Genomic DNA, 22,213 nt, shown 5'->3' on the forward strand with positions numbered 1-22,213 from the left:
CAGAAAAGTCTATGAGACTCTTATCTCTAGTTCACCAGCAAAAAATAGTCAGAAGTGGAGATGTGGCTCAAGTGGTAGCATACCGATCTTGAATGTAAAAAGCTGAGAGCAGTGCTCAGTTCCTGAGTTTGAACCCCAGTGTGTGCCTGGTGTGTAAAGGCACAAATACACACACACAGTGATTTTTTGCCCTTGTGTCCCCTGGATGGGGCTATAGACCTGTTTTCAGCCTTGCCTCTTAGAGCCAGAGACCCCTAGACTGGCCATTAGGGACCAGGCTGATCCTATATGGCCCCTGTGGCCAGGTCCCAGAACCTTCCCTTCTTTTCATTCTTTCTCCAACTGTGAAGTAAAGGGATGCACTGGCTTCATGTTCCAGAACACACGAGAAATAAAATCCACATCATTGTAGGTTAATGTTTAGTTCAGTAATTCATCAGAGCTTGGGGATAGACTTTCAGTCCACATATTATAGATTCCAGTATCACACCTTGGCCAAGCTTGTTCTTTACATAGGCCTGGTCCCTGGAGGAGGTCGGACTAGAGGGGTGCCTTTGTTGTGGAGGAGACAAGGGTGGTCTTGTGTGACGCTGCAGATTAGAAGTAGGTGAGGGTAATAGAGGAAAGCTCTCTCCAGGGCCCTGCAGACTGCGCTGTGCTCCTGTGTGGAAGGGGCTCTTACTGAGGGAAGAGGCACGGTGTACCCTCACTGGCATAGTGTACCTTCACCAGCACGGTGTACCCTCACCGGCACGATGTACCCTCACCAGTACAGTGTACCTTCACCAGCACGGTGTACCCTCACCAGCACGGTGTACCCTCACCGGCACGATGTACCCTCACCGGCACGGTGTACCCTCACCAGTACAGTGTACCTTCACCAGCACGGTGTACCTTCACCAGCATGGTGTACCCTCACCAGCACAGTGTACCTTCACCAGCACGGTGTACCCTCACTAGCACGGTGTACCCTCACCGGCACGATGTACCCTCACCGGCACGGTGTACCCTCACCAGTACAGTGTACCTTCACCAGCACGGTGTACCCTCACCGGCACAGTGTACCCTCACCGGCACGATGTACCCTCACCAGCAGTATACCCTCACCAGCACAGTGTACCTTCACCAGCACAGTGTACCTTCACCAGCATGGTGTACCCTCACCAGCACAGTGTACCTTCACCGGCACGGTGTACCCTCACCGGCACAGTGTACCCTCACCGGCACGATGTACCCTCACCAGCAGTATACCCTCACCAGCACAGTGTACCTTCACCAGCACAGTGTACCTTCACCAGCATGGTGTACCTTCACCAGCACGGTGTACCTTCACTAGCATGGTGTACCCTCACCGGTACGATGTACCCTCACCGGCACGGTGTACCCTCACCAGTACAGTGTACCTTCACCAGCACGGTGTACCCTCACCAGCACAGTGTACCCTCACCGGCATGATGTACCCTCACCGGCAGTATACCCTCACCAGCACAGTGTACCTTCACCAGCACAGTGTACCTTCACCAGCATGGTGTACCCTCACTGGCATAGTGTACCTTCACCAGCACAGTGTACCCTCACCGGCACGATGTACCCTCACCAGCACAGTGTACCTTCACCAGCACGGTGTACCCTCACTAGCACGATGTACCCTCACCGGCACGGTGTACCTTCACCAGCACGGTGTACCTTCACCAGCACCATGTACCCTCACCAGCACAGTGTACCTTCACCAGCACGGTGTACCTTCACCAGCACGATGTACCCTCACCAGCACAGTGTACCTTCACCAGCACAGTGTACCTTCACCAGCACAGTGTACCTTCACCAGCACGGTGTACCCTCACCAGCACGATGTACCCTCACCAGCACAGTGTACCTTCACCAGCACAGTGTACCTTCACTAGCACAGTGTACCCTCACCAGCACGGTGTACCCTCACCAGCACAGTGTACCTTCACCAGCACAGTGTACCTTCACCAGCACAGTGTACCTTCACCAGCACGGTGTACCCTCACCAGCACGATGTACCCTCACCAGCACAGTGTACCTTCACCAGCACAGTGTACCTTCACCAGCACAGTGTACCTTCACCAGCACAGTGTACCTTCACTAGCACAGTGTACCCTCACCAGCACGGTGTACCCTCACCAGCACAGTGTACCTTCACCAGCACAGTGTACCTTCACCAGCACAGTGTACCTTCACCAGCACGGTGTACCCTCACCAGCACGATGTACCCTCACCAGCACAGTGTACCTTCACCAGCACAGTGTACCTTCACCAGCACGGTGTACCCTCACCAGCACGGTGTACCCTCACCAGCACAGTGTACCCTCACCGGCACGATGTGCCCTCACTGGCACGATGTGCCCTCACCAGCACAGTGTACCCTCACCGGCACGGTGTACCTTCACCAGCAGTATACTCTCACCGGCACGGTGTGCCCTCACCGGCACGGTGTACCTTCACCAGCACAGTGTACCTTCACCAGCACGGTGTACCCTCACCGGCACGATGTACCCTCACCAGCACAGTGTACCTTCACCTGCACGGTGTACCTTCACCAGCACGATGTACCCTCACCAGCACAGTGTACCTTCACCAGCACAGTGTACCTTCACCAGCACAGTGTACCTTCACCAGCACGGTGTACCCTCACCGGCACAGTGTACCCTCACCGGCACGGTGTGCCCTCACCGGCACGGTGTACCCTCACCAGCAGTATACTCTCATTGGCATGGTGTGCCCTCACCAGCACGGTGTACCCTCACCGGCAGTATACCCTCACCGGCAGTATACCCTCACCGGCAGTATACCCTCACCAGCAGTATACTCTCATTGGCATGGTGTACCCTCACCGGCACGGTGTACCCTCACCGACAGTATACCCTCACTGGCACGGTGTACCCTCACTGGCATGGTGTACATCCTCCTTCCTTATCACAGCTCTTCCATGGCATTCTACTGAACTCACCGAGGACCAGCAGGATATTTTCCACGTGTTGGTTACATATTTTCACTGGAGTATATGTTGTCTTTCTGGATCCCAGAAGTGAACATGAAGTAGCAGGGCCAGGGCACATGTGCTGGAAGTGTGGAGAGTTACAGTACCCACTGCAGTGCGTGCCCGTCCACACCAGTAACACTGCAGCACCTGCCCATCCACACCAGTAACACTCAGCACGTGCCCATCCACACCAGTAACACTGCAGCACGTGCCCATCCACACCAGTAACACTCAGCACGTGCCCATCCACACCAGTAACACTGCAGCACGTGCCCATCCACACCAGTAACACTCAGCACGTGCCCATCCACACCAGTAACACTGCAGCACGTGCCCATCCACACCAGTAACACTCAGCACGTGCCCATCCACACCAGTAACACTGCAGCACGTGCCCATCCACACCAGTAACACTGCAGCGTGTCCATCCACACCAGTAACACTCAGCACGTGCCCATCCACACCAGTAACACTGCAGCACGTGCCCATTCACACCAGTAACACTGCAGCATGTGCCCATCCACACCAGTAACACTGCAGCGTGTCCATCCACACCAGTAACACTGCAGCGTGTCCATCCACACCAGTAACACTGCAGCACGTGTTGATCCACACCAGTAACACTGCAGCACGTGCCCATCCACACCAGTAACACTGCAGCGTGTCCATCCACACCAGTAACACTGCAGCGTGTCCATCCACACCAGTAACACTGCAGCACGTGCCCATCCACACCAGTAACACTCAGCACGTGCCCATCCACACCAGTAACACTGCAGCGTGTCCATCCACACCAGTAACACTGCAGCACGTGTCGATCCACACCAGTAACACTGCAGCACGTGCCCATCCAAACCAGTAACACTCAGCACGTGCCCATCCACACCAGTAACACTCAGCACGTGCCCATCCACACCAGTAACACTCAGCACGTGTCCATCCACACCAGTAACACTCAGCACGTGCCCATCCACACCAGTAACACTCAGCACGTGTCCATCCACACCAGTAACACTCAGCACGTGCCCATCCACACCAGTAACACTCAGCACGTGCCCATCCACACCAGTAACACTCAGCACGTGCCCATCCACACCAGTAACACTGCAGCGTGTCCATCCACACCAGTAACACTCAGCACATGCCCATCCACACCAGTAACACTGCAGCGTGTCCATCCACACCAGTAACACTCAGCACGTGCCCATCCACACCAGTAACACTGCAGCGTGTCCATCCACACCAGTAACACTGCAGCGTGTCCATCCACACCAGTAACACTGCAGCACGTGTCGATCCACACCAGTAACACTGCAGCACGTGCCCATCCACACCAGTAACACTGCAGCGTGTCCATCCACACCAGTAACACTACAGCGTGTCCATCCACACCAGTAACACTGCAGCACGTGCCCATCCACACCAGTAACACTCAGCACGTGCCCATCCACACCAGTAACACTGCAGCGTGTCCATCCACACCAGTAACACTGCAGCACGTGTCGATCCACACCAGTAACACTGCAGCACGTGCCCATCCAAACCAGTAACACTCAGCACGTGCCCATCCACACCAGTAACACTCAGCACGTGCCCATCCACACCAGTAACACTCAGCACGTGCCCATCCACACCAGTAACACTGCAGCGTGTCCATCCACACCAGTAACACTCAGCACGTGCCCATCCACACCAGTAACACTGCAGCGTGTCCATCCACACCAGTAACACTCAGCACGTGCCCATCCACACCAGTAACACTGCAGCGTGTCCATCCACACCAGTAACACTCAGCATGTGTCCATCCACACCAGTAACACTCAGCACGTGCCCATCTACACCAGTAACACTCAGCACGTGCCCATCCACACCAGTAACACTCAGCACGTGCCCATCCACACCAGTAACACTCAGCACGTGTCCATCCACACCAGTAACACTCAGCACGTGCCCATCTACACCAGTAACACTGGACATCATGAACTTTTTCCTTTCTGGTAAATTGGTAGCCAAGGAAAATTGCATTTTCTGGGTTCATCTTGGGGGTTATTGTTCCAAGCCACCAGCCATTGTCATACATGACTGGCTTGTTCATGTATTTTCCTGCTTGCGGGACCCAGGAGTGGGTGCTGTGATGTGGTGTCGACTCCGGACTCTGGCCGGGCTCGGCCGGGTGGCCCTGTGTACATGTGCTTCTCTCTCGGCCACAGGGGGAACCGGCCCCACCTCAGACACGGGCTGGGGCTGCATGCTGCGGTGCGGACAGATGATCTTTGCCCAGGCTCTTGTGTGCCGACACTTAGGCCGAGGTGAGTCACGGTGACTGGGGGGCTGTGGTGAGGAACCATCGGTTAAACCCAAGTTAGAGTTCAGAAGCTTCTCCTGTGACATCTGTTGGGTTTTTGGTTTTGGTTTTTTGGTGCCAGTCCCGGAGTTTGAGCTCAGGGTCTGAGCACTGTCCCTGAGCTGCTTTTGCTCAAGGCTGGCACTCTACCACTTGAGTCACAGCACTACTGGCTTTTTTAGCAGTTTATGGAGATAAGAGTCTCACGGACTTTCCTGCCTGGGCAACTTCAAACTGCAATTCTTAGATCTCAGCCTCCCGAATAGCTAGGATTACAAGCATGAGCCACCAGCGCCTGGCAACCTTTTGGTTTTTATTGGTTAGAGGAACTGATTTTAGAGTGCTTATGTGAATGTTTGTATTTTAAAGATTATCTATAAATGTTCTTTTTTTTTTTTTTTTTTTTTAAATTTCAGTTTTTAATTAATGACTGCTAGTATAGGTAAGAATACAAGTGAATGTTGAGTATTGACATTGCATCTTGCAACTTTACTAAATTTATGTACTAATTATTTTGATTTTTTTTGCTAGTACCAAAGTTTGAACTCAGGACCTTGTATTTACTAAACTTCATTTTGTTCAGCTAGTGCTTTACCACTTGAGCCACATCTTCAGCTCTGCTTCTTGATAGTTGCTTGGGAGACAAAGTCTTGTGGATTTTTCTCCCAGGCTGACTTTCTTTTTTTTTTTTTTTGTAATTTTTTTTTTTTTTATTGTAAAGCTACTATACAGAGGGTTACAGTTACATGAGTGAGGTTATGTTCCTTTTTAACTGTATTTTACTTTCAGTCTGGATTTGTTTTGATGAGTTGGTGTTTTGTATGTTTGAGATCCTGGTGAATCTGGCTGTGTTGTGTGTGTGTGTCTGTTGTGGGGCTTGAACTCAGGGCCTGGGAGCTGTCCCTGAACCTCTTTGTGCTCAAAGCTAGCGCTCTATCACTTTGAGCCACAACGCCACTTCCAGGTTTTGGGTGGTTAATTGGAGATAAAGGTGTCGCAGGGACTTTTCTGCCCAGGCTGGCTTCAAACAGCGATCCTTAGATTGCAGCCTCCTGAGTAGCTAGGATAACAGGGGTGAGCCACCGGCTCCTGACAAATTTGGCTTTTTTTTTTTTTTGGTTGGTCATGGGGCCTGAACTCTGGGCCTGGGCGCTGTCCCTCAGCTCTTCAGCTCAAGGCTAGCACTCTACCACTTGAGCCACAGCGCCACTTCCAGCTTTTTCTGCTTATGTGGTGCTGAGGCATCGAACCCAGGGCCTCATGCATGCAAGGCAAGCACTCTACCACTGAGCCACCTTCCCAGCCCCAAATTTGGCCTTTCACTTTAGAAAGGTTAGAAGACGTTTGGGGCTTGTCTGAGTGAGTGTGCCCTTGTGTGTGTTTGTTTCCCACAGATTGGAGGTGGGCGCAGCGCAGGAGGCAGCCTGACAGCTACTTCAGCGTCCTCAGCGCCTTCCTGGACAGGAAGGACAGCTACTACTCCATCCACCAGATAGGTGGGGTCTCCCGGGGGGGCTTCTCTGTGGAGCTGAGCCAGGCTCCAGGTCACTCTGGCCGCTCTGGCCCTGGGCGCCGCCGTGGGTGGTCCAGCAGCAGTTCAGACGCTGCCCCTCTCCCTATACAGAGTCTGGAAACCAGATTCTGTCTCCAGATTGGCAGTCCTGTGTCAGGCGGTGGTTCTGTCTAGACCGCTCTGTAACTGTTTCCTGGCACCACATGCGTTAGAGGTGGTGGGGTATTGGTTGTCTGTGGTGGATGTGTTGCTAATCTGGGTTTGTTTCCTGCAGCTCAAATGGGAGTTGGTGAAGGGAAGTCTATAGGCCAGTGGTATGGGCCGAACACCGTCGCCCAGGTCCTCAAGTGCGTATCCAGCCTGTCTTTTTCCCTCTGGGGTGGCTTTCCATGTTCCTTGGAAACAAGGAACAAGGGGTCTGGCTCTTTCTTTACAAGACCAGGAGGAGCTCATGGTGACCCTGCCTAGTTGTCTCGTGTGTGGAGTTTGTGTGTGCTGGTGAAGTGGGAGCCTTCACCTGGGGCCCAGGGTGGGCCTGGCCTCTGCCCAGAGACCCATGTGGAGTGGTAGCCACGGCAGTTAGGTGTGTCCCGGGTGGGCTTTGGGCTCCTCAGGGGCACAGGGGACTGTGCCCTGCCACGTGACTCAGGGTCTGCAGCTTGGTCCAAGCTTGCTTGCCTGCCTCGGTTATTCTGTGGGACATGTGTCCCTTTGGACGTCTCTGAAGCGGCTCTTCCTGCCATTTCCAGGGACTTGTCACTCCCCTCCTCCGCATAGTCATTGGACCGGTGTGCGGCTCCTGTGGTCACTGGCCCTTTTGAGGGGCTCTGGGCGCTGGCTGGGCTTCAGCTTGATGTCTAGCTGCAGCTCTCCCTCAGTGTCCTTGTTCCGCTGTCCTCTGTCACAGGGTCCCTGCCACCCCACATGGTGTGGCCCTTTCCCGTGGGGCCTCTAGTCTGTCAGGCGTGAGGCTGCTGGGGGAAGGGCCACTCGACACGGTGGCTTGGACCTGACCAGGCTTGTGTCTGGGGGCTGCCCCTCCGTTTCCCAGCGCTCCTCTGTGCAGCCAGCTCCTGAGGGGCAGCTGGCAGTGATCATCCTCAGCTTGCTTCCTGTCTGTGGAGTAGGACCTGCTCTTCACTTTCTGAGACGTGGTGTTTCCCTTTGGGAAGCTGGTCACATACTGATCTTTTCCGGAGAGCAGAAAGTTCATGGGCACATTCTCTTGCTTTCTACAGGAAGCTTGCCGTATTCGACACGTGGAGCTCCTTGGCGGTTCACATAGCAATGGACAACACTGTAGTGATGGAGGAGATCAGTAAGTGGCTCAGGGCTCCAGCTACAGGGAGGCGGCATTGTGGGTGACACGTGTTTCCCTGCTGAGCCCAAGAGGGAACAGTGCTTGAGGGTGGAGGGCCACAGGAAACCTCTGGTGAGCTCAGTCTCTGTTGGCACACCGGGCCCCCCCTTGAGCTTCATCCACAGGCTAAGGCTGGTGGCGGCGGCACAGACCTGCAGTCTGGCACGAGGGATGTTGAGTTAGGAGGATCCTTGAGTCTAGGAGTTCAAGGCCAGCCTAGGCACCATAGAAGACTCCATCAAGAAAGACAGAGACGGTCTGGGAATGTGGCTTCGTGGTAGAGTGCATGAAGCCCTGGGTTCAATTCCTCAGTACCACATACACAGAACTGGAAGTGGCGCTGTGGCTGAAGTGGTAGAGTGTTAGCCTTGAGCAAAAGAAGCTCAGGAACAGTGCCAGGCCCTGAGTTCAAGTGCCAGGACTGGCAAAAAAAGAGAGAGAGAGAGAGAAAGAATAAAAAGCAGTATGCAAGAAATAACCAACTCTTAGCCACTGTCTGTGGCTCACACCTGTAATCCTAGCTACTCAGGAGGCTGAGATCTGAGCTTTGCGGCTTAAGGCCAGCCCGGGCAGGAAAGTCTGTGAGACTCTTATCTCCAGCTAACTACCAAAAAGTTGGAAATGATGCTATGGCTCAAAGTGGGAGGAAATCAGCCCTGAGCACAAGATCAGGGACAGTGCCCAGGCCCCAAGTTCAAGCCCAAGACTGGGGAAACAAAAGAAAGGAAGCAAGCAAGCCGCGGTGTCCAGCTACACTCAGGCAGGAATTCTGGCTGAGTGCCTCTGTGTGTGTTAACGGGCCACAGTGAGTTACCTCATCTCAAGAAAGAAGCACCGAGGGAAGGAAGTGACTTGCCTGTCAGCACCTGAGGGGCGCAGGTGTGCAGAGCTGATGTCTGGAAGGAGGCGCGCCTGGGTGCTCGCAGGTGTTGGGAGCAGGGCCTGTCCTGAGGTGCAGCCAGTCACGCTGCTCCTGTGTCTTAGAATCCACTCACACGGCCCGGCAGCACCTTTCCTAAAGAATACCTTAGAAAGCGGCTCTAAGTTTGGAGTTCTAGATGTGAGCTGCTGGTCTTGGACCCACTAGAAGTGAGTGGACCTTGCCTGTGTGGCCAGAGTATGTGAGCCACCACGGGCGTCTGCCAGGTGGCGCGCAGGCCACTTCCCTGCTGGAGCGACAAGCCCTCAGTGGCACTGCTCGCCTCTGGCCGTCCTCATGGGAGTATTGGTGGTGGTGGGAGGGGCCAAAATCTGACCTAGTAAGGAGCAGCACTTATCCCACAGCTGTGGGAACAAGCATCCCTCCAGGCGCCAGTGCAAGGGCTTTTTCTCTGACTTATTTCTTGAACTTTTTATTGATTGATTGAGTGATTGATTGTCGGTCGTGGGGCCTGAACTCTGGGCCTGGGCGCTGTCCCTCCTCTCTTCAGCTCAAGGCGAGTGCTCTACCACTTGAGCCACAGCACCACTTCCAGTTTTCTGGTGCCTTATTGGAGATAAGAGTCTCATGGACAGCCGGGCGCTGGTGGCTCACGCCTGTAATCCTAGCTACTCAGGAGGCTGAGATCTGAGGATCGCGGTTCAAAGCCAGCCCGGGCAGGAGAGACCGTGAGACTCCTATCTCCAATAAACCACCAGAAAACCGGAAGTGGCGCTGTAGCTCAAGTGGTAGAGCGCTTGCCTTGAGCTGAAGAGCTGAGGGACAGCGCTCAGGCCCAGAGTTCAAGCCCCACGACCGACAAAAAAAAAAAAAAGAAATGTTAGTGATTTTATCACTCACTCAGAAATAGCACTATCTAAAACAACAATAAAGTAAATTAGAAAAAAAGAAAGAAAAAATAACACGCTAGAAGGAAGCAGTGTTCTTTGCATGTTTGTTAAAAATTGCTGGGCACTGGTGGCTAATACCTGTCATCCTATCTACTCAGGAGGCTGAGGGCTGGGGATTGCGGTTCAAAGCCAGCTTGGGCAGGGAAGCCCAGGAGACTCTTACCTCCAATTAATCACCAGAATAGTTGGAAGTGAAGCAGTGGCTCAAGTGGTAAAGCACTAGCCTTGAGCAGAGAAGCTAAGGGACAGCGCTCAGGCCCTGAGTTCAAGCCCCAGAACCAGCAAAAAGAAAAAAAAATTTAATATCAGTGCCAGAACAGCCAAGAAAAACCAAGATAGCTGAATTTATAGAACTAGTTGACCAGAATAGAGGAAGCATAAAACCAATATGTGCAGTGGAAATTTCCCAAAGAGTAAGAGGAAGTGCCCCTAGTTAGGTGGGAATTGTCTTTAGAGCTAAACACCCCAACTTTTGTGAGTCAGAAATACTGAAAGATACATGTTCCCCATGCTATTTCTAAGTTGCAAGAATAGAACATCCAAAACACCCAAATAACATAGTTACTCCTAAGCCTTCCTGCCTTGGCCTCTTCCTGCCCTGCAAGATGCCTCAGGAAACACTCAGTTCTGAGGGAAAGGCCCAGCATCAGGAGGTGGGCAGGTATACACAGAGATCAACACAGGTTTTTTCATTGATGGAGAGTAGGAAATCTATGTTAAGAATTAAAAGGAGGGCGGGGAAGGTGGCTCAGTGGTAGAGCGCAGGCCTTGCATGCATGAGGCCCTGGGTTCCATTCCTCAGCACCACATAAACAGAAAAAGCCAGAGGTGGCGCTGTAGCTCAAGTGGTAGAGCTCTAGCCTTGAGCTGACTTGCTGAGGGACAGTGCCCAGGCCCAGGGTTCAAGCCCCATGACCAACCAAAAAAAAAAAATTAGAAGTAGCCAGGCGCCAGTGGCTTGTGCCTGTAATCCTAGCTATTCAGGAGGCTGAGATCTGAGGATTGTGGTTCAAAGCCAGCCCGTGCAGGAAAGTCTGTGAGACTTTTTGGTTGTCATGCGGCTTGCACTATGCTGTCTCTGAGCTCTTCAGATCAAAGTGAGTGCTCTATCACTTGAGCCACAGCGCCACTTCCGGTTTTCTGGTGGGTAATTGGAGATAAGTCTTATGGACTTTCCTTCCCGGGCTGGCTTTGAACCATGATCCTCAGATCTCAGCCTCCTGAGTAGCTAGGATGACAGGCCTGAGCCACGGCGCCCAGCTTGAGACTCATTTTTAAGAGTCGAGGTCAAGCTGGGTTCCTATCAACCTAGCAACCGAGAAGGCTGAAACCAGGAGGATGGAGCCATAAACCAGCCTAGGCAGTGAAGTTGGAAGACAGGAAAGTGTACCGTAAACCAGCACATTGCTGGACTGGAAGTGTGGTTCAAGTATTAGAGCAACCAGCAGTGCACAAGAAATCCGAGACCATGAGGTCCTGAGTTCAAGCCTTGGTACTGGTACCAAAAAATAAAGAAAAAGGAATCCGGTTCAGTTAAACTCCCTCACACTGGTCTTGGGTGTTTCCTTGGATTTGATTTGCTCTGGGTTAAGTGTTCTGACGTTCCCTGCCGCTGAGTGGCACTCTGTCCTCAGTCACTGTCAGCCGGCCTGTCTCCGTGTGTGTCCTTTGGGTAATGCCATACTGGGTCTGCTGGGGAACTGAACACTTTCCTCTTACAATTAAAACAAAAAATCTGAGGTTGATCCCTAATGTGTTGGTGAACTTAATGACTGGAAAGGGTGGTTTTCCTGACAGGGTTATTGATTGACATTCTTGAGAAGGAACTCCCACTTTCCTTTTACCTCCCCTTTATTTTATTTTATTTATTTTTTTGTTGGTCGTGGAGGCTGGGCCTGGGCGCTGTCCCTCAGCTCTTCAGCTCAAGGCGCGCGCTCTACCACTTGAGCCCCCTTCCCAGCCCTCCCTTTATTTTGAATCACCACTTTTTTAAAGCGCCCTTGGGTTCCTCGGTTCTCCTTTTTAACCGCTGTCTCACCTCTCCCTGATGGTTTGATGCACGCTTTCGCCGGCCTGTCTTTGAGAGTCTGACTTGGTTTGCTGAGCACTATTGGCGTCTCCCGTCGGTGAATGCCCCAGCTCCTGTGGCTCCCTGCCCCCCCCCCGCCGCAGAGCCTGGCTCCTGAGAGTGTGGGCGGTGTGGTAGGCTGGACTGTCTCCTGCCCATACCCACACCCCTAGTTCATGTGCGTGTTGAAGGTGTACCTAGTGCGTTCAGATAGCAGACCTAAGGCAAGAGCAAAAGCTGTTCTTGGATGCCCTCCTTGCTGAGGAGGGATGGGTAAGTGGCTCTTGTTAGGCTGGGTCCTTACTTTATCTCTAAAGTGCACATGATATTTTTCTTGCACTAATTGGTGTTATATGCTTTATTTCTCAATAATTTTTTTAAGTTGAATGTTCTCTGAGTGGCAGGATTCTGGAGAAATTTTGTTTTCCTGGCTGACTTGTGTTTTAAGCACTTGCTTTCTGCTGCCTTCCTTGATGGTGGCATGGTGATGTGCTTGCTCCTTGGGGAGCCCTTCCTGCCATTGCTTGGCCTGTGAAAGTCCCGTCTTTTTGTCCAGGAAGATTGTGCAGGGCTGGTCTTCCCTGTGCTGGGGCTGCTGCGCCCCCTGCGGATTCTGAGCGGCACTGCAACGGCTTTCCTGCGGGGGCCGAGGCCGCCCCCCGGCCGTCGCCCTGGAGGCCGCTCGTGCTTCTGATCCCCCTGCGCCTGGGGCTCACAGACATCAACGAGGCCTACGTGGAGACGCTGAAGGTGGGTCCTGAGCGTGGCTGTGGCCCCAAGCACCTCCTCCCAGCCTGTGGTCAGCAGCCCCCGGGAAGCAGCCATTGGTCAAGAGAGGCAGGAGAGACATTAAATAAAACAAGGTTTTTGAGAATTGGAACATGAAGAACTTTATAAGGTGTCCTCAGTGCAGGAGCCTGACATTTAAGTCCTGCTGAGCCTCCCAGGTGTCTGAGGATGGCGTAGGCCCACGGGCCCACTGAGGGCCGGGAAAGGGCGAGGAGTCCCAGACGCTGGGAGAGCTCCTCCCTGTGTGACTCTGACATCACCGTCTGCACCCCAAAAGCAACAGGCAAAGCCCTTTGGAGCTTCAGTTGATTGGAAACATTGCCTTTTGTTAAACATCTTTCACTTCCTGTGTGCCGTGTTTCATGCCTGTAATCAGGGTGTTGAGATCTGAGGGTCACAGTGTAAAGCCAGGCCTGGCAGGAAAGGCTGTGAGACTCTTATCTGCTGCTAATTACCCACCAGAAAACTGGAACTGGCGCTGTGACTCAAGTGGTAGAGTGCTAGCCTTGAGCAAAAGAAGCTCAGGGACAGTGCCCAGGATGAAAACTCAGGTCCCGGGACTGGCCAAAATAATAATATAATTGACTTGTCATACGCTGGTGGCTCACACCTGTCATCCTATAGGAGACAGATCTGATGATTGAGACTCAGAGCTATCCTGGGCAGCAAAGTCTGTGAGACTCATCTCCAGTTAACCAGCCAAAAGCTGGAAATGAGCTGTGGCTCACGTACTGGTGTTGGCCTTGATGAGCAAGAAAGCTAAGGGACAGTGCCCAGCCCCCCCCCCCCCCGTGTTCCCCTCAGACAGGGTTTCTTGTCCTGGTCTTTTCTTCCTCTGGCTCTCTGACTGCGCTCTGCTGCGGTCTCGGTGTCAGCTCCCCCTTGTTTGAATTTTTTTGGTGTTATAAAGCTGGCGTACAGAGGGGTCACAATCACATAAATCAGCTGATGAGTCCGTTTCTTGTGCACTGTCACCCTTCCATCACCCACAGTCGTGCAATTCGCTTGAACAGTGTCTGTTGAGTACCACGGCTGCATTTGTTCACTTTTGTTTCTGTGCCCCCCCTTGCCCTCCTAAAGACTGACACAAGATGAAAACAAACAGCAACAAAGGAAAAAGCCTCTTGTTTCCATCAGTACTGCTTTATGTGGTCAGCCGCGCCTGGCCCCTGCAACCCCTGTGATCCTCGCCCACGCGCACCCTCCTTTGGCCTCCCTGTCTGAATGCCCAGAGATCTGCCCCCGTGTTCTGTGCTGCCGTTTAGCTTAGGAGAATGTGTGCTGCTTGTCTCTCTGAGCTTGGCTTACCACACCTGTGTGATTTGTTCTAGGTCTGTCCACTTCCCTGCAAGTGACATATGTGCTTTCTAAAGGCTGAAACCCATCTCTCCTTGCCCACCTCACCTGACTTGCCTGTGTCCATTTCTGCCCCCTGGCTCCGATCCGTATCCTGGTCAGGCCTCCTCTGCCCCGCCCCTCCCCCCCCCCCCCCCCCCCCACCTCTCCCTCTTTACTCTTTTGCAGGCCACTCTAGGCCCTCGCTCTCTTTCCCTGAGCCTGTGGGATGTGGCGGAGCTCTCTAGACTAATGGCTCTGGGTTTGTTTTCCCTGGATCCCGTGGTGGGGTGGGGTGGATGTCTGTGCCTGCCCAGAGGTGTCTTCCGTGCTGTGCTCAGCAGCTTCCTCTCTTCCACAGCACTGTTTCATGATGCCCCAGTCCCTGGGTGTCATCGGAGGGAAGCCCAACAGTGCCCACTACTTCATTGGCTACATGGGTGAGTCTGGCCTGCCTGCCCTGCGAAGTTCCACCGTAGGAGTTCAGGCTTTACGTGGGCTCTCCACCGCGCCCCTCACGCCTGCTGTGATGTAATCACATAGGGCCCCAGTGGACAGCCTGTGGCTTTTTCTGTGAGGGGCCACTCCTGACATCCAGACCGGCTGGCTGCCAGGCCCTGTGCATCTTCCAGTCCCTACCCCGTCCTCAGCTTGGTTTGTCAGGCTGACCGGCGTGGCCAGTAGCCCTTGCCTGCTTCTCCCTTGTCCCTCTGACTTGTGCATCGTCATTGTCAGGTGAGGAGCTGATCTACCTGGACCCCCACACGACGCAGCCTGCGGTGGAGCTGAGCGACGGCTGCTTCATCCCAGACGAGAGCTTCCACTGCCAGCTCCCTCCCTGCAGGATGGGCATCGGGGAGCTCGACCCTTCCATTGCCGTGGTACCTTGAGCAGCTGTCCTTTGTGGTGGGGTACTGGGGCCTGAACACCCGCTGCCTCATGCTCTTTCTCTTTTTCTTTTCTTTTTTTTTTGGTCGTGGGGCTTGAAGTCCGGGCCTGGGCGCTGTCCCTGAGCTCTTCAGCTCAAGGCGAGCGCTCTACCACTTGAGCCACAGCGCCACTTTTGGTTCTCTGGTGGTTATTTGGAGATAAGCGACTCAGGGACTTTCCTGTCTGGACTGGCTTTGAACTGTGATCCTCAGCTCTCAGCCTCCTGCGTAGGATGACAGGCGTGGGCCACCGGTGTCCGGCTGCCTCTTGCTCTTACTTGGCTCAAGGCCGATGCTGTAGCATGTGAGCCGCACCTCTACGTCTGCCTTTTTGGTGGTTAATTGGACTTTACTGCCCCAGCTGGCATTGATCTCGGTCTCCTGAATAGGATTTCAGGAGTAAGCCACAGCAACCCAGCTAAGCAGCTGTTTTGAGTCATTTTATGACAAATCCTTTGTGAGAAAAAAAGGAAAAACTTGAGTTTTGTTTTTCCAGTATTTCAGTTTCTTGTTCATGTGGTTTGAAAGTCCAAGGCCTTGGACGTATGAACAGTAACCCTCATCCTTAGGTCTAACCCAGAGACCACCCAGGTGGCCCCCTGGCCTTCCTTTGGGCCAGAGCGCGAGTGTGAACCTGGATGTGTCCTGTAAGCATGAGGGTGTTTCTCCACTTCGCACACTAGTACATGGTGGTCCGTTGAAGCATGTGGCTCCTGTTGTTTTATGTAGTGTTTCTGGGACCTGGTTCCTCAGAATGAGAGTCTTCTCCCTTTTGGATGGTGTCGTCAGTGTTGGTGTTTGTTGTATGCAAATCCACGTACTCCCAAAATGTCCTTGGGGAAGTAGAACAAGAGCGGAAAACAGTAGCAGTGCCTGGCCTGAACAGTGCTGGTCTGCACTGTGGGGTCCACCACGTGGGCTGTTCCGGTAGTGGAGAATGGGGCAGGCCACTTTGACATGGCACAGCCACAGACGCCTCCCGATCGCTGGGGAGGGTGTTGGGAACCGGGTGGGTGAGCTGGACTTCCATCAGAACCTACTGTGAATTCTTCCTCTAAAATTAAGTATGCCTGTCACTGCCAGTGCATCTCAGTAACTCACAGTGGACTGCCAGCCACCGTGGCAGAAAGAGACCCAAACGGTGCTCAGAGCCACCAGGACAGTTCTACACCCGCTGTTCCCACCATAGGCAGAATAGGAGTCGTGACTTAAAGAGACGGGCCTTCTGTCTTCAGTCTCTCTGTCTGTACTTAAGCATATCCATAATGAAGTGTGTAGAGCAGACAAGGCCTTTGGAGTAGGAAAGAGCACCCAGGAGCTGGGCACCAGCGGCTCCTGTCTGTCATCCTAGCTACTCAGGAGGCTGAGATCTGAAGATGGTGGTTCAAAGCCAGCCCAGGCAGGAAAGTCCTTGAGACTCTTATCTCCAATAACCTACCAGAAAAAAACCTGGAAGTGGCGCTGTGGCTCAAGTGGTAGAGCGCTCACCTTGAGCTGAAGAGCTGAGGGACAGCGCCCAGGCCCAGAGTTCAAGCCCCAGGACCAACAACAACAAAAAGAGCACCCAGGTTGAGCTGTACCCATCTCAGGCATTTTTTTCGGTCTGTGTTTTGTCTGTTTTTCCATGTAAGCATCTGTAAATCTGGCGGGTGTAACGTTGAGTACAGTGTCCAGCAGTTCTTGGCACTTCAGTGTCCCCGCATCAGGTCGCCTCTGAGCTCAGACACACTTTGAACTGCTGCCTCGTCTTTGCTGCTGTTCCCTGCCACATGCCCAGAGGGAGTAGTCTCTCTACTTTGCCCTGGCGAGTCTTCAAGGCCTTTGTCATTCTCAGAAAATCAACTGAGGCTTAAAAAAAATGGACATGAATGCTGATGGCTCACCTCTGTCATCCTAGTTACTCAGGAGGCTGAGATCTGAGGACCGCAGCTCAGGGCCAGCCTAGGCGGAAAAGTCCAAGAGACTCTTTTTTTTTTTTTTTTGGGTCCGGTCGTGGGGCCTGAACTCTTGGCCTGGGCGCTGTCCCTCAGCTCTTCAGCTCAAGGCTAGCGCTCTACCACTTGAGCCACAGCGCCACTTCCGGCTTTTTTTTTTTCCTGTTTATGTGGTGCTGAGGAATCAAACCCAGGGCGTTAAGCATGCAAAGCAAGCGCTCTACCACTGAGCCACCTTCCCAGCCCCTCCATGAGACTCTTATCTCCATTAAGCAGCAAAAAGCTGGGAGTGGAGCGTGGGTGCAGAGCGTGTGGAAGGCCGTGTTGTGGAGTGTGCGTGCAGAGCGTGTGGAAGGCCGTGTTGTGTCGTGGAGCGTGGGTGCAGAGCATGTGGAAGGCCGTGTTGTGTCGTGGAGCGTGGGTGCAGAGCGTGTGGAAGGTCGTGTCCTGTCGTGGAGCGTGGGTGCAGAGCGTGTGGAAGGTCGTGTCGTGTCGTGGAGCGTGGGTGCAGAGCGTGTGGAAGGTTGTGTCGTGGAGCGTGGGTGCAGAGCATGTGAAAGGCCGTGTTGTGTCGTGGAGCGTGGGTGCAGAGCGTGTGGAAGGCCATGTCGTGTCGTGGAGCGTGGGTGCAGAGCGTGTGGAAGGCCGTGTCGTGGAGCGTGGGTGCAGAGCGTGTGGAAGGCCGTGTTGTGTCGTGGAGCGTGGGTGCAGAGCGTGTGGAAGGCCATGTCGTGGAGCGTGGGTGCAGAGCGTGTGGAAGGCCGTGTCCTGTCGTGGAGCGTGGGTGCAGAGCGTGTGGAAGGCCGTGTCATAGAGCGTGGGTGCAGAGCGTGTGGAAGGCCGTGTCCTGTCGTGGAGCGTGGGTGCAGAGCGTGTGGAAGGCCGTGTCCTGTCGTGGAGCATGGGTGCAGAGCGTGTGGAAGGCCGTGTTGTGTCGTGGAGCGTGGGTGCAGAGCGTGTGGAAGGCGGGCCGTGTCGTGGAGGACCTGTAGGATCCCTGGTGGTAGTGGGAACAGTGCTGGGTCTTCTTGGCTGCTCTGCTCATGGTTGGTCTCGTTGTAGGGGTTTTTCTGCAAGACCGAGGAGGACTTCAGCGACTGGTGCCAGCAAGTCAAGAAGGTCTGTACCTGCCCCGTCCAGAACCAAGCTGGGGCCCCTCAGGACACAGGTGGGGCTGGCAGGGCAGAGGCCTACCCTGGGCATGAAGCTCTGGCTCACCACCTCCCCCTGCCCCGCAGCCAGGCGGGCTCCTCCTGCAGGGGTTGCACGCACCTCCACGTGACGTGGCTTCTAGCCCACTCAGCTCCCTCAGGGTTGTATGGGGACGAGCTGGGCCCGAAGCTGCCCTTCCCCACCAGCCTCAGGCCAGGCATGTGTGGTGACAACACAGGTGTGCTCGTGAGTCACTGTTGTGTTAATGGAACGGGTGACAGTCAGACCTGTGCTGTGGCCAGCTCCCACACCCCGGGGCGTGCAGCACTGCTGCTGTGTCTCCTAACTGCTTCTCACCAACAGCTGTCACTGCTCGGAGGTGCCCTGCCCATGTTTGAGCTGGTGGAGCAGCAGCCTTCCCACCTGGCCTGTCCAGACGTCCTCAACCTGTCCCTCGGTGAGTGCGGAGGCTGCAGGCAGTCCGGGTGGGATCTCTGTGCATCTCGTACCCCAGATGTTGACCGGCTTGTCGTTGGTCCTGGAGGGCTATGTGGTCCTCAGGTGCAGGCTGATGGGGTCATCTGTGTCACAGCGTGGAGTGTCTGCTAGCTTTGAGCCACCCAGCTCCTTTCCCCACCCATCTGAGGCCACCTGCCCAGCCAGGGTGCTCAGGCTCTGTGGTGATGCTGTCTCCTACTGGAGCCGATAGCCAGGGTGGTCCCAACCCCTGGGACTGTAGCCAGGGCACATAGCCATGGTGGTCCTGACCCCTGGGACTGTGGCCAGGGCACATAGCCATGGTGGTCCCGACCCCTGGGACTGTGGCCAGGGCACATAGCCAGGGTGGTCCCGACCCCTGGAACTGTGGCCAGGGCACATAGCCAGGGTGGTCCCGACCCCTGGAACTGTGGCCAGGGCACATAGCCAGGGTGGTCTCGACCCCTGGGACTGTGGCCAGGGCACAGACCGAAATAGAGCGCCGTGGCTGGCCTCAGGCCAATTGTGTGTGGCAAGGTTAGTCTTCAGCCAGGACGTGTGTGCACATGTGCGTGTGCACGCACGCCTCCTGTCCTGCAGGTGTGAGGTGTCACTGGGTCTGGGCACACCGTGTGTGTGTGCGCGCGCATGTGTGTGTGTATGTGCGCGCGCACACGCCTCCTGTCCTGCAGGTGTGAGGTGTCACTGGGTCTGGGCACACCATGTGTGTGTGTGTGTGTGTGTGTGTGTATGTGCGCGCGCACACGCCTCCTGTCCTGCAAGTGTGAGGTGTCACGGGTCTGGGCACACCCTGTGTGTGTGTGTGTGTGCGCGCGTGCATGCATGTGGGGGGGCTCCTGTCCTGCAGGTGTGAGGGTCTGGGCACACCCTGTGTGTGTGTGTGTGTGTGTGTGTGTGTGGCGCGTGCATGCGTGTGGGGGGGGCTCCTGTCCTGCAGGTGTGAGGGTCTGGGCACACCCTGTGTGTGTGTGTGGGGGGGGGCTCCTGTCCTGCAGGTGTGAGGGTCTGGGCACACCCTGTGTGTGTGGGCGGCTCCTGTCCTGCAGGTGTGAGGGTCTGGGCACACCCTGTGTGTGTGTGTGTGCGTGCACGTGCATGCGTGTGTGTGGGGGGGGGCTCCTGTCCTGCAGGTGTGAGGGTCTGGGCACACCCTGTGTGTGTGTGGGGGGGGGGCTCCTGTCCTGCAGGTGTGAGGGTCTGGGCACACCCTGTGTGTGTGTGTGGGGGGGGGCTCCTGTCCTGCAGGTGTGAGGGTCTGGGCACACCCTGTGTGTGTGTGTGTGCGTGTGCGTGCATGCATGTGGGGGGGCTCCTGTCCTGCAGGTGTGAGGGTCTGGGCACACCCTGTGTGTGTGTGTGCGCGTGCATGCATGTGTCCTGGGGGGCTCCTGTCCTGCAGGTGTGAGGGTCTGGGCACACCCTGTGTGTGTGTGTGGGGGGGGGCTCCTGTCCTGCAGGTGTGAGGGTCTGGGCACACCCTGTGTGTGTGTGGGGGGGGGGGCTCCTGTCCTGCAGGTGTGAGGGTCTGGGCACACCCTGCCTGCCCCAGGAGCCAGTGCCTTCGAAGGCCGGGTGGGCTGCGGCGCTAGAAAGGCCTATTGGGCTTCTCCCTCTTCCAGCATCTTCCTGTCCTGTTCACCCAAGCAGTCCTAGAGCACTCTGATGAGATTTCATCCTGTTCCTTCCAGATTCTTCTGATGTAGAGCGACTGGAAAGATTCTTTGACTCAGAGGATGAAGACTTTGAGATCTTGTCGCTCTGAAAACCCTGGTTTGAGATGGCCTCCGTGGCCCTCGCTGGGACATTTTGAGAATCCGGCCCTGCCTTGGGCGCTAGGTGCCACGGCATTCCATCCATCCAGCCCACCCTGCCAAGTGCTGCGAGCCTGGGCTGCTCTGTCCAGAGGGCTGCCACTCCGCCCGGGGACGGGGACTGCGCTGTCCCGAGCCTTACTGCTTGGAGTCGCGCTTCTCAGCCCAGAACACACGCCGGGGCTCTCCCTCACATGACGCCGCTATAGAAGCCCAGTGCAGCAGGTCCGGGCCTCCAGAGTTCTCCACTTGACACTGCCAGCCGCGTGTCAGTGCATGGGCTTTGGTCCTGCTTTTTCCTAGTGCCAGTGTCTGGTTTGTATGGAATTAAAGCCCTGTTTGAAGTTGCTCAACACAGACACGAATTTCTGGGGCACTTCCCAGGCCAGAGTCTCGAGACGTACAGGTTGGCACGTACGGAGCAATGGCCACTGTGGCCTCCTGCTGTCCTTGCTGGGCAGGGCAAGCTTCTGGCCTGGCTTCTGCCCGGTGTGGTTTACCAAGGGCTACCTCAAAGGGAGAGCGAGGGGGAAAGAATTATAGCATGACTTCTCCCTGCTTTAGGGAGAAAAGTACTCGAGGCGCACGTGGAGATCCAAAGACGAGGCCAGCAAGTGTGGAGGCCTGAGCCACTGGGCACCTTCCGGGGATCCCTTCAGGGTGCAGCTGCATTGAGATGCACCGCCGCTGCTGTTTGCTTGTCGCCCAGCTTCCCCTCGGGGAGGGCAGAGCTGCTCTGCCTCTGACACTCATGGTGGGGCGCGCGCTGCCACCTGAGCCCTCCTCTACACTCTGGCCCCTCTCAGAACTTCTCTCCTGGGTCACTGCAGTTTTAGGTGGTTTGGGCCCCAGGGGTAGAAATCCTCGAGCAGCTCTGTGGTCCGCGGCAATGGGGGGCAGCGGGGCTCCTGGAGTTGGCAGGAGAGCTTGCAGGCCCTCCTCGGCACCTGTGACCCGGCTTCCCAGGTGCTCAGGTCCCCCTCTCTATCCAGGGGGCGTGAACAGGAGGCAGCCGGGAGGGGCGGGGAGAGGCACTGTCTGGAGACCCTCTCTTTATTCTGCAGACAAGCTGGGCAGGAACTGCCCCCAGCTAGCCCTAGGTGCCCACCGAGTTAGCAGGGGCCACTCTGTCTGCCCAAGTGTTGATGACATAATTTATTTCCCCATTCCTCCCTCTCTCCCACAGCTACAGGTGGGTTGGGGTAACAGGCAAGGCTGGGCCAATGCCCACCCCTGTAGGGTCCTGCTTCCCAGGTCCGGTGGCCACCGTGCTGCTGTGGCCTGGGGTCTTGCGTCAGACGCTGCTGCCGGTGCCAGGAGCGGTCTGGTGGACTGCTACCACCAGAGGTCTCGTGGTTGAAAATGCTTCCTGGAGAGGTTGTTCATTCTCAGTAGTATAGTTTGCGATTCCTAATGCAAATAATAAGTTTCAGTAGAAAACAGTTTGTGTCTATTGATTTTTTTCCCGCTGGTTAGTTTTTAAGTGTGAATGTCTAGCTCATCCCGTCACAGATGGGACACCCGTACAATAGCCAGGGGAGCCGGCCTGCTTCTGTCCTGCTACAAGTGTGTCCTTACCTAGGCCTGGGAGCAGGCACCTGCCCTCCTGTGACAGGAGACACGAGGAAGGGCCGTGTGTCTCG

The 22,213-nt window shown here is 55.1% G+C and overlaps 1 protein-coding gene across 1 annotated transcript in view; it reads left to right on the plus strand.

Moving 5' to 3' along the window:
• The window catches only part of Atg4b (autophagy related 4B cysteine peptidase), a 31,953-nt gene extending 9,941 nt beyond the window's left edge, over positions 1–22,012 (plus strand). Inside the window, exons 4-13 of the mRNA XM_042699659.1 lie at positions 5,218–5,316; positions 6,746–6,847; positions 7,139–7,211; positions 8,103–8,182; positions 12,679–12,872; positions 14,608–14,686; positions 14,982–15,127; positions 18,172–18,228; positions 18,625–18,718; positions 20,448–22,012. Coding sequence (XP_042555593.1) covers positions 5,218–5,316; positions 6,746–6,847; positions 7,139–7,211; positions 8,103–8,182; positions 12,679–12,872; positions 14,608–14,686; positions 14,982–15,127; positions 18,172–18,228; positions 18,625–18,718; positions 20,448–20,521 — 998 coding nt within the window. The 3' untranslated portion in view covers positions 20,522–22,012. The remainder of the gene's footprint in view (positions 1–5,217; positions 5,317–6,745; positions 6,848–7,138; positions 7,212–8,102; positions 8,183–12,678; positions 12,873–14,607; positions 14,687–14,981; positions 15,128–18,171; positions 18,229–18,624; positions 18,719–20,447) is intronic.
• Positions 22,013–22,213: the final 201 nt, after the last annotated feature.

This window comes from Dipodomys spectabilis, unplaced genomic scaffold (assembly GCF_019054845.1).
Source record: "Dipodomys spectabilis isolate Male_0828 unplaced genomic scaffold, ASM1905484v1 ptg000261l, whole genome shotgun sequence".
Classification (NCBI taxonomy): domain Eukaryota; kingdom Metazoa; phylum Chordata; class Mammalia; order Rodentia; family Heteromyidae; genus Dipodomys; species Dipodomys spectabilis.